At 51.9% G+C, this 11,668-nt stretch overlaps 1 protein-coding gene across 1 annotated transcript; it reads left to right on the top strand.

Moving 5' to 3' along the window:
- Window positions 1-143: 143 nt before the first annotated feature.
- PUS1 (pseudouridine synthase 1) lies at window positions 144-11,405 on the top strand. Its single transcript, XM_054444812.2, has 6 exons — window positions 144-272; window positions 383-602; window positions 2,653-2,790; window positions 6,618-6,720; window positions 8,778-9,469; window positions 11,055-11,405. The coding sequence occupies exons 1-6, from the start codon at window positions 199-201 to the stop codon at window positions 11,100-11,102; spliced, it is 1,275 nt and encodes a 424-aa protein (XP_054300787.1). The 5' UTR covers window positions 144-198; the 3' UTR covers window positions 11,103-11,405.
- Window positions 11,406-11,668: the final 263 nt, after the last annotated feature.

Here is an 11,668-nt window from a genome sequence, read left to right on the forward strand (position 1 = left end):
GTGCGGGTCCGAGAGGTCAGGGGTTAGCTGGAGAGGGGCAGGGACGCGGGTTTCCCGGAGGTCAGGGGTCAGCAGGAACAGGGCTGCAGCGTCAGGGTCCGAGAGGTTAGGGGTCGGCAGAGGCGGAGCTGGGGCACTGGGGGTCAGGGGTCAGGGGTCGGGGATCAGGGCGGGGTCGGGTGCACTGGTAGCCTGCGCATGGGCCTCCAGCTTCGCGCGCTGTTGGGAGCCTTCGGACGGTGGACCCTGCGCCTGGGACCGCGTCCGTTCTGGTAATGACCGCGACGCCGGGCGACCCCGCTATGCCCGCCCAGACCAGCCCACCCCAGTCCACCTCGCGCGGTGCCGACCGGGCCCCCGCTCACGCCGCACTTCTCCGCAGCTCGTCGCGCATGGCCGGGAACGCGGAGCCGCCGCCCGCCGGATCCGCATGCCCCCAGGACCTGAGGTCCTGGGCCGGGGGCGACCGCGTCTGGGAGGACGGAGAGCATCCGGCGAAGAAGCTCAAGAGCGGTGGGGACGAGGAGCGGCGCGGCAAGCTGCCCAAGCGGAAGATCGTGCTGCTCATGGCCTATTCGGGCAAGGGCTACCACGGCATGCAGGTGTGGCCGCCCGGGAAGCGGCAGGTCCCACGGGGTTTAGGTGCAGGTGCGGCCGCCGGGGAAGCGGTGGGTCCGGCTGGGTTTAGGTGCAGGCGCGGCCGCCCAGGTAGCGGCGGGTCCGGCAGGATTTGGGTGCAGGCCCAAGCAGCTTTCACTGCTCCTGCTGCACGTGAGCTCCTGCTGCCTTCCATCAGTCCCGGCCCTGCCGCTAACCACTGTGATCTGGGGCGGGGTTCACTTGCTGTGTGCCTGAGTCCTCATCTTTAGGATGGGAGTGCTCACAGCACCTGCTAAGTAGGGTGTGAAGATGAGCTAGGTGTACTGATGCTCGGTGCTGAGAACAGTGGACAGCTCGGGGCAGCTCAGAAGAGCCTGCTGTCGTGTGCGTTGAGGGGACAGAGAGCTAAGTATTAAAGTTGTGAGGATTCTCTCCTCAGCCCACTTCCTTTTCTGGAAGGTAGAGGGTCTGGGTACATTCAGGTAGGTGTATTTTTTTTTTCTTTTTGAGGCGTGGTCTCCCTTTGTGGTCCAGGCTGGAATGCAGTGGTGCATCCACACTGCTCGCTGCAGCCTCCACCTCCTGGGCTCAAGAGATCCTCCCACCTCAGCCTCCCGAGCATCGAGGGCTGTAAGTGTCCTTGACCTCACGGCCTGAATAATTTTTTTTATAATTTGCAGGAATGGAGTCTTGCTAAGTTTTTTATTATTTATAGGAATGGGGTCTCGCTGTGTTGCCCAGGCTGCTCTTGAACTCTTGGGCTCAAGCGATCCTCCTGCCTCGGCCTCCCTGTGTTGTGATTACAGGCATGAGTCACTGCAACTGGCCTCAGGTAGACATTCCTTTTGTTCCTTTTTGTAGTTAACACTGCGGCTTTGCCCAGTTTTGTGTTCTTTAAACATCTTTAAGCATATCCACAGAAGTTCATGCAGTGCATGCAGTGTCTGACTGAAACAAGTTTAAGAAAATAATGCTTAACTTTGGCAGATGTTATAACAGCTTTTATGGTGAAAGTTATAAGTAATGGATTGCTTTTTTTTTTGGAGACAGAGTCTTGCTCTGTCGCCCAGGCTGGAGTGCAGTGGCGCGATCTTGGCTCACTGCAAGCTCTGCCTCCCGGGTTCCAGTGATTCTTGTGCCTCAGCTTCCCGAGTAGCTGGGACTACAGGCGCCCGCCACCGCGCTCATCTAGTTTTTGTATTTTTAGTAGAGACGGCGTTTCACCATGTTGGTCAGGCTGGCCTTGTACTCCTGACCTCAGATTATCCTCCTGCCTCCGTCTCCCAAAGTGCTGGAATTACAGGGGTGAGCCACTGAGCCTGGCCAACCACTGTGCACTGCAACCTCCGCCTCCCAGATTCAAGCAATTCTCCTGCCTCAGCCTCCTGAGTCGCTGGGATTAAAAGCATACCTGACTATTTATTTATTTATTTATTTATTTATTTTTGAGACAGACTTTTTCCTCTGTCGCCTAGGCTGAAGTGCAGTGGTACATTATCAGTTCACTGCAACCTCCACTTCCCGGGTTCAAGTGAGTCTCCTGCCTCAAGAGCCCGCCACCACGCCTGGCTAATTTTTGTATTTTTAGTACAGACAGAGTTTCACCATGTGGGCCAGACTGGTCTCGAACTCCTGATCTCAAGTGATCCACCCTCCTCAGCCTCCCGAAGTGCTGGGATTACAGGTGTGAGCCACTGCGTCTGGCCATGGATTACTTTATATCCGATGTTTTTTTTTTAAAGTATAGGTAGCACCCACGGCACTGATTTTGTAACTGACAGATTGTGGAAGTAGGTGAATGCACAGGTTCAATCAGACCTGTGTTTTGATTCCATTCCACGCTACCCACCCCCTAGCGTGGAGCAGCCCGGGCCCAGGGCGAGTGAGCAGAAAACAGTGTTTTCACGTGAGCGTGGCAGCTCACACTTGTAATCTCAGCACTTCAGGAGGCCAGAGGAGCGCTTGAGGCCAGGAGTTTGAGACCAGCCTGGGCAACATCATGGTGACCCCTGTCTGCAAAATATAAAACCTGTTTTTGTCTCCTTTTTCCAGAGGAATGTTGGGTCCTCACAATTCAAAACAATTGAAGATGACTTGGTGTCCGCCCTCGTCCGGTCAGGCTGTATTCCTGAAAATCATGGCGAGGACATGAGGAAAATGTCCTTCCAGCGCTGCGCCCGGACAGACAAGGTGGGTGGTGGCCTTCTCTGCCCCTCCCCCGCTGCTATGAGCAGCACGTGACCCACTTTCCAGCTCAGTGTTCTGGCTCGTTATGCTGCTTCCGAGCACATATGATGTGCAAATCAAACTAGCCTACGCCTTATGTAGGTGAGACGTCCAGGAGCCTGGTCAGCTCAGGTATAGCTGGATCTAGATGCTCCCTGCCAGTGGGACTCTGTTCTCTCTGGTCTTTGCTTTCTCTTCTGTTGATTCTGTTCTCAGGGACACACATTCCTGCAGGTGGCACAGTGGCGGCCGCAACGTCTGCCTTCGACCCTCCAATCAGGCTCACTCTGAGGCAGATGTGATTGTGTGGCTGCAAAGGCAGAGAGCCACACTTGTGTGATGCAACATTCTCTTTTCTTTCCTTTTTTAGAGTCAGGATCTCATTCTGTTGCCCAGACTGGAGTGCAGTGGCATGATCATGGCTCACTGCAGTCTCAAACTCCTGGGCTCAAGCAGTTCTCCTGCCTCAGCCTCCCGAGTAGGTGGGTGTATTAGTCTGTTGTCACACTGTTGTAAAGAACTGCCCAAGATTGGGCAATTTATAAAGAAAAGAGGTTTAATTGACTCAGTTCCACATGGCTGGGGAGGCCTCAGGAAACTTAGATCATGGCGGCAGGTGAGAGAGAGTGAGGAGGGTAAGGGGAAGAGCCCCTTATAAACCATCAGATCTTGTGAGAACTCACTCAGTATCACGAGAACAGCATGGGGGAAACCGTGCCCATGATCCAGTGGGTGGGGTGATGCATCTGTGGCTCGAGGTAGAGAGTTCTGTGGGTTTTACTATTTTCATTTTCTTTTTGATTCTTCCATTTACAGCTCTCTGGTTGTTTTCAGGGAAGAAGCAAAGTAACAATTTGTCCAAGCTGGTGAAGAGAGCATTTCAAAATAGGGTCCTTGTATTTATTTTTATTTCTGCTGTTATTAGAGAGATGGTTTCATTCTAATATGTTTTCTTACTTGTGTTGGGAAACCTGTAGAAGCAGATCCATGAGGCCGACATGGTCACACCTGAGTGCCCTTCCCTTCAGATGAAAACACAGTAACAGTTTAACATTTTTATTATTGATTTACTTATTTATTTTTGAGACAGAGTTTCACTCTTGTTGCCCAGGCTGGAGTGCAATGATGTGATCTCGGCTCACCGCAACCTCCACCTCCTGGGTTCTAGCCATTCTGCTTCAGCGTCCCGAGTAGCTGGGAATACAGGCATGCGCCACCACGCCCGGCTAATTTTGTATTTTTAGTAGAGATGGGGTTTCTCCATGTTGATCAGGCTGGTCTCCTGACCTTAGGTGATGTGTCTGCCTCGGCCTCCCAAAGTGCTGGGATTACAGGCGTGAGCCCCCACGCCCGGCCTATTATTTATTTTTGTGTGTGTGTATTTCTGCTGTTTAACATTCTGTTTTTGTTTCAGATTTTAAAAATAGCTTTATTGAAATATAATTCACTTTTGGCCGGGCGTGGTGGCTCATGCCTGTAATTCCAGCACTTTGGGAGTCCAAGGCGGGCGGATCACTTGAGGTCAGGAATTCAAGACCAGTCTGGCCAACATGGTGAAACCCCATCTCTACTAAAGATACAAAAATTAGCGGGGTGTGTTGGTGGGTGCCTGTAATCCCAGCTACTCAGGAGGCCGAGGCAGGAGAATTGCGTGAACCTGGGAGGCGGAGGTTGCAGTAAGCCGAGATGGTGCCACTGCACTCCAGCCTGGGTGACAGAGTGAGACTCCATCTCAAAAAAAAAAAAAAAGCAAAAAAGGAAATATAATTCACTCTTGTACAATTGACCCATTGAAAGTGTACAGTTCGGGCCGGGCGCAGGGGCTCAGCCTGGAATCCCAGCACTGTGGGAGGCCGAGGTGGGCGGATCACTTGAGGTCAGGAGTTCGAGACCAGCCTGGTCAATATGGCGAAACCCCGTCTCTACTAAAAATACAAAAATTAGCCAGGTGTGGTGGCGCACGCCTGTAATCCCAGCTACTCAGGAGGCTGAGGCAGGAGAATCGTTTGAATCCGAGAGGTGGAGGTTGCAGTGAGCTGAGATCGTGCCATTGTACTCCAGCCTGGGCAATAAGAGTGAAACTCTGTCTCAAAACAAAACAAAAAAACCAAAAAGAAAGTGTGCGGTTCAAGCTGGGTGTGGTGGCTCACGCCTGTAATCCCAGCACTTTGGGAGGCCAAAGTGGACGGATCACTTGAGGCCAGGAGTTCGAGACCAGCCTGGCCAACATGACAAAATCCCATCTCTACTAAAGATACAAAAATTAGCCAGGCATGGTGGCTCACACCTGTAATCCCAGCTACTTGGGAGGCTGAGGCACGAGAATCTCTTGAATACAGAAGACGAAGGTGGCAGTGAGTCAAGGTTGCGTCACTGAGCTCCAGCCTGGCAAAAAAAAAAAAAAAAAGTATACAGTTCAGTGGTTCCAGTATATTCACAGAGCTGTGCAGGCATCACCACAGCCAGACATAGGACATCCCAGAGGTACCAGGTGTCCCTCAGCTGTTGTCCCCCCCCCGGGATGTCTCCGGTATTCTCACTTCAACTTCTACAGAGTGGTTGGCCATGAGATGTATTTTCTTTCCCTTTTTTGGTGCTAAGTCTTTGAAATCTGTTGTGTATTTGCCTAAAGTCATCTTGTTTCAGAACAGCTCGTTTCATTCTGCCACGTTCCATGTGTGGATCTAGCTAGTGGAACATCTCAACAGTTTATTTTACTCTTTCCAACTTTTTATTTTGAAAAATTCATACCTTCATAAAAGTCTTAAGAATAATGCCATGAGCACCCACATAGTCTTCCCAGATTCACCAAGGTTAGATTTTTACCATATTGTCATAGTTGTGTGTGGTTTTTTTTAAAAATTAATTTTATTTTATTTTTTGAGATGGAGTTTCACTCTTGTTGCCTAGGTTGGAGTGCAACAGCACGATCTCAGCTCATTGCAACCTCCAACCTCCCAGGCTGAAGTGATTCTCCCGCCTCAGCCTCCTGAGTAGCTGGGACTATAGGCGCACGCTACCAAACCCTGCTAATTTTTTGTATTTTTAGTAGAGATCGGGTTTCACCGTGTTGGCCAGGCTGGTCTCAAACTCCTGACCTCAGGCAGTCTGCCTGCCTCGGCCTCCCAAAGTGCTGGGATTACAGGCGTGAGCGACTGCGTCTGGGTGGGGGCCATATCTAATGTGGGACTTTGCTTTCTGTCTGCAGAGTCATATTTATGCTCTCTCATTTAATGTTTTTTCTTGGGCTTTGAATTCATTCATAATAGTTTATTTTATAAGTGCTCCTATACACACTCCGTTGGTATATACAGCTTTATTTTCATATCGGATGATTCCCTCCAGATGCATTTTTTTTTTTTGAGACGGAGTCTTACTCTGTTGCCCAGGCTGGAGTGCAGTGGCGTGATCTCAGCTCACTGCAAGCTCCGCCTCCCGGGTTCACGCCATTCTGCCTCAGCCTCCCCAGTGGCTGGGACTACAGGCGCCGCCACCACACCCGGTTAATTTTTTGTATTTTTAGTAGAGACTAAAAATACATTTAGTAGAGACTAACATTTCATGTTAGCCAGGATGGTCTCGATCTCCTGACCTCGTGATCCACCCGCCTCGGCTTCCCAAAGTGCTGGGATTACAGGCGTGAACCACTACGCCGGGCCCTCCAGATGCATTTTTAACAGCTGAATTCATGTGTGAAATGACGTAAGGTCCGCGTAGTCCTTCCTTCTCAGAGACCAGTGTGCAAGGCCCAAGGGACCCACCTTCCGTCACCCGTTCTGCTTTCTTTACAGGGTGTGTCCGCAGCCGGCCAGGTGGTATCCCTGAAGGTGTGGCTGATTGACAACATTCTAGAAAAGATCAACAGCCACCTTCCCTCTCACATTCGGATTCTGGGTAAGCCTTGCAGTGCAGGCGGTCACACATCTGGTTGTAGATGGTCTTGCAGAGACACAAGGCCACACACCTGGTTGTAGATGGTCTTGCAGAGACATGAGGCTATGCATGCTCCTGCCTTTTCCAACCGTCTCTGATGCAGAAGTGTAGTCAGAGTTGCTTTGCAGCTGGTTCCGACCTTCAGAAATGGGAGCAACTAGACAGGAGTAGAAAGCTGCTCATTTGCAGTGCTTGTTGCCACACGGGCGCCTTGTTTTAAGCAAACACGGGATGTGAAAATCCAAATTCATGGTTAAAATGAACAGTTGTTCCCTCTTATGGCAGGACTGATAAATGGAATTTTTAGGCCTCCTTAAAATGTGACTGTCTACCTTTTAAGTGGCAGGTACAGGCAACTTACATACATACGTTCGTTCATTCATTTATTCTGTTTGTTTTTTGAGAGAGTCTCGCTCTGTCACCCAGGCTGGAGTGCAGTGGTGCGATCATGGCTCACTGCAGCCTCCGCCTCCTGGGTTCAAGCGATCCTCAGCCTCCTGAGTAACTGGGACTACAGGTGTGTGCCACCACACTTCATTTTTGAGTTTGTAGAGATGGGGTCTCATTGTGTTGCCCAGGCTCATCTTGAACTCCTGGGCTCAAGTGATCCTCCTGCCTTGGCCTCCCAGAAGCTGCTTATATTTAATGTAATGATAGGTGTGGCTGGGGTTGAATCTGTCGTCTTGCTCTCTGTTTTCTTTTCCTTTTTGTTTTGGTGTCATCCCAAGAAAACAGAACTGTTGTCTGCCTGACTGGTCTGCTTGGAGAGAAGTGTTTGAGACAGGGTCTTGTTCTGTTGCCGAGGCTGGAGTGCAGTGGTGTGATCACAGCTCACTGTAGCATCGACCACCTGGGCTCAAGGGATCCTCCCACCTCAGCCTATAAGCTGGGACTACAGGCACACGCCTCCACAGCCGGCTGAATTTTTATTTTTTTTGTAGAGATGGGGTTTCGCCATGTTGCCCAGGCTGGTCTCAAACTCCTAGGCTCAATCAGTCTACCTGCCTCAGCCTCCCAAAGTGTTGGCATTACAGGCATGAGCTGCTGTGCCCAGCCCACAGCCTGATTATTTTAAGATTCATCCATGCCGTTGTGTATGTCGCAGTCTGTCCCTTCTCATTGCTGTGGGTTGTTCCGTTCTGTGGGTGTGTCATGGATTGTTTATACAGTCACCTGCTGATGGACATTGGGTGATTTCTAGTTGTGGGCAGTTAGAAGAAAAGCCACTATTAACATTTACATATGAGTCATAAATAGGGTTCAGTAATCTCTGTTCATTTTACCCACTGTTAAGTTTTTGTTTTTATTTTTATATTTTTTATGATGGAGTCTTGTTCTGTTGCCCAGGCTGGAGTGCAGTAGCGTGATCTCGGCTCACTGCAACCTCCACCTGCCTCCTGGGTTCAAGTGATTCTCCCACCTCAGCCTTCCCAGTAGCTGGGATTACAGGTACATGCCACCACGCCCGGCTAATTTTTGTATTTTTAGTAGAGACGGTGTTTCACCATGTTGTTCTCAAACTCCTGACCTCAGGTGATCCGTCCACCTTGGCCTCCCAAAGTGCTGGGATTACAGGCGTGAGCCACTGTGCCCGGCTGCTTTTATTATTTTAAATTCACACATAATAATTATACATACTTATGTAGAATTATGTGTGATATTTCCAGTCATGTGTAATGATCAAATAGGGCAATTAGCATAATATATCCATCACTCCAAGCATGTATCATTTCTTTGTGTTGGAGACATTCCGTATCTTCTCGCTATTGGAAAATTACAATAAATGGTTGTAAATTCAGTCACCTTATAGAGCACTGCACCTGTCCCTCTTGTCCACCGTCCTCGTGTGCCTGTTCCCCAACCTGTGGCTGCCCCCTCCCCAGAGAAGCCGATGCTTGCTGGAGCTTGGTCGGTGCTCTGGGTAAGGAGACGCTGGGGCTCATGCTGTGCTCAGGCCGCTCCCTGGTCATCCAGGCACTTCTCACCTGCCTTTCTCTTCCCTGACCACTTCCCCCCAGGACTGAAGCGGGTCACGGGCGGGTTTAACTCCAAGAACAGATGTGATGCCAGGACCTATTGCTACCTGCTGCCCACGTTTGCCTTTGCGCACAAGGACCGGGATGTGCAGGATGAGACCTACCGCCTGAGCGCTGAGACGCTGCAGCAGGTCAACAGGCTCCTGGCCTGCTACAAGGGAACGCACAACTTCCACAATTTCACCTCGCAGAAGGGGCCACAGGAGCCCAGTGCCCGCCGCTACATCCTGGAGATGTACTGCGAGGAACCCTTTGTGCGGGAGGGCCTGGAGTTTGCGGTGATCAGGGTGAAGGGCCAGAGCTTCATGATGCATCAGATCCGGAAGATGGTCGGCCTGGTGGTGGCCATCGTGAAGGGTTATGCCCCTGAATGCGTGCTGGAGCGCAGCTGGGGCACAGAGAAGGTGGACGTGCCCAAGGCGCCGGGACTTGGCCTGGTCCTGGAGAGGGTGCACTTTGAGAAGTACAACCAGCGCTTTGGCAACGATGGGCTGCATGAGCCGCTGGACTGGGTGCAGGAGGAGGGCAAGGTCGCAGCCTTCAAGGAGGAGCACATCTACCCCACTATCATTGGCACCGAGCGGGATGAACGCTCCATGGCCCAGTGGCTGAGCACCTTGCCCATCCACAACTTCAGTGCCACCACTCTCACGGCAGGTGGCACTGGCGCCAAGGTAGGAGTACAGGCCCACATTGTTCCCACTGTACAGAGGAGTGAGCTGAGGCACAGAGAAGTGTGTCACTTCCCCCAAGGCCACACAGCTGCTGCAGGAGCAGGGGCAGGTGGTCTTGAGATGTTCCCTGTCTGCCTGCCTGCGCGCGCCACCCACTTGCTTCCCCACCGGGTGCTTTTCGACCCTGGGAGGGCTGTCCCAGGGTCAGGCTTGCTGCCAGCACACCTACTATGGACCTGGCACGGAGCATAATCAGCGGCTAGACAGCTGCGGAATGTAGCTTAGAACCGGAACATACAGGATTGTAGGTGCAGAAGCTAAAAGCTAAGTGAATGAAAATGTCATTCTCAGTTCTTTGCTCTGGGGTGAGAGATGTCCCCAAAGCCCAAGTTTGTTCTTTCTTTCTTTTTTTTTTTTTTTGTTTGAGATGGAGTCTTGTTCTGTCACCCAGGCTGGAGTGCAGTGGTGCGATCTCGGCTCACTGCAAGCTCCGCCTCTCGGGTTCACGCCATTCTCCTGCCTCAGCCTCCCGAGTAGCTGGGACTACAGGCGCCTGCCACCACGCCCAGCTAAGTTTTTGTATTTTTAGTAGAGACGGGGTTTCACCGTGTTAGCCAGGATGCTCTCGATCTCCCGACCTTGTGATCCACCCGCCTCGGCCTCCCAAAGTGCTGGGACTACAGGCGTGAGCTGCCACGCCCAGCCTCCCAAAGTGCTGGGATGACAGGCGTGAGCCACCGCACCCGGCCAGCCCGAGTTCTTTCATGGTGGTCCAGTGAGGGTTCAAAGGGCGACATTCTCAGGCAGGGCTCAGGGAGATTCTTCCTGTCATCTAGATATCTGTGAAAAGAGAGTCCTTCCTGCATAGCTGGGTGGCATATCCGACCGTGTGCAGGCCCCAGGGAAGTAAGGTGGGCAGGCGAGGGGCCAGGCACCTGGCGAGCCGTCCTATAGATGGGGCGATGAGAGGCCCCCAGCCCAGGGACGGCAGGGAGTGGGGGGCCAGCGGTGACCAGGAGTCCTCGTTTCATCTGAAGGGGGTACTCGTGGCTGAGTGGCAGCTGGTGGTGGCCATGTTGGAATGTGACAGTGACCGCATGCTTAAATGTTGTCAAGGGAAACCAGCGTTGCATACTGGTATGGGAAATCTTCCCCTTTTTAAGTGCTGGTAGTTAATTTTTCCCAAGCCCGGTGCAGGCTAAATACAACAGAGGTGCTGATTTGGCCTGGGCCAGATTGGACTGCTGTGGACTCCACTGATGAGAGGCATATATACTTCCGAGGCACCTGCATTTGTTGAGTTTCCAAATGGCCCCATTTTATTTTCCCCTGTGGTCAGTGTGACCTGTGAGGATGTGAAGGAGCCCCACAAAGGCCCCTCTAGTGTCCCCAGCCCTTGGCTTTCCCTGCGCAGGTTCCTGACCTGGTTAAGAGAATGACCGAGAACAAACACCAGCCTCTGCTCCTGATGAGGGAGTGCTGGGGGCAGGGCTCCTGTGCCAAGCCTGTCATGGGTCCCTGCGGGCATTCAGGAACAGTGGAGAGAGTGCTTGCCTCTCATTCTCCATGTGGTCTTCTTCTGCAGGTGCCCAGTCCCCTGGAAGGCAGCGAAGGGGACGGAGACACTGACTGAGGCGATGGGAGCTGCCCACCAGAGTGCCTCTGAGCAGCTCACAGTGTGTGCCCAGGTGTGCCACCCCTGTGGGCAGCAAGAAGCTGGGATCGCTGCAGCCATGTTTTCCCGGCCATGGCTTCTCAGGCCTGCCTGGCAGATGTGGCCTGGCGTTGTAACCTCAGGACCCTTTCCTTGTAGGAACAGCCTTTATCGAATCTGTTTTCAGCTCTTGCATTGCATAGATGAACCTCAGCATGTAAAGAACTATTTTTTTAAAGAAGTGATTTTCTTATTAAACAAGTACAAATTTTGCTTAGTCAATCCTTGGTTTGCCTTTTTCTTAGTCTTTTTTAACATTTTTTTCGTCCACAGAGATGAGCAGAGCATGCTGTCCTGTTGAGAACAGATAACGGCTGAACAAAAGAGGCAGGCCCAGGAGGTGGCTCAGCCTGTAATCCCAGCACTTGGGAGGCTGAGGTGGGCAGATCGCTTGAGTACAGGAGTTCCAGACCAGCCTGGGTAAAATGGTGAAACTGCGTCTCTGCAAAAGATTAGCTGGGCATGGCAGCATGCCCTGTAGTTCA

The sequence above is a fragment of the Pongo pygmaeus genome, chromosome 10, assembly GCF_028885625.2.
Source record: "Pongo pygmaeus isolate AG05252 chromosome 10, NHGRI_mPonPyg2-v2.0_pri, whole genome shotgun sequence".
NCBI classification, from domain to species: domain Eukaryota; kingdom Metazoa; phylum Chordata; class Mammalia; order Primates; family Hominidae; genus Pongo; species Pongo pygmaeus.

Excerpts from the sequence above, each read along its gene's own strand:
- PUS1 (XM_054444812.2), top strand. The coding sequence starts at position 199 with ATGGGCCTCCAGCTTCGCGCGCTGTTGGGAGCCTTCGGACGGTGGACC. Across the intron at positions 6,721-8,777 it reads CTCTCACATTCGGATTCTGG|GACTGAAGCGGGTCACGGGC; the intron begins GTAAGCCTTGCA and ends ACTTCCCCCCAG. Across the intron at positions 9,470-11,054 it reads CAGGTGGCACTGGCGCCAAG|GTGCCCAGTCCCCTGGAAGG; the intron begins GTAGGAGTACAG and ends CTTCTTCTGCAG.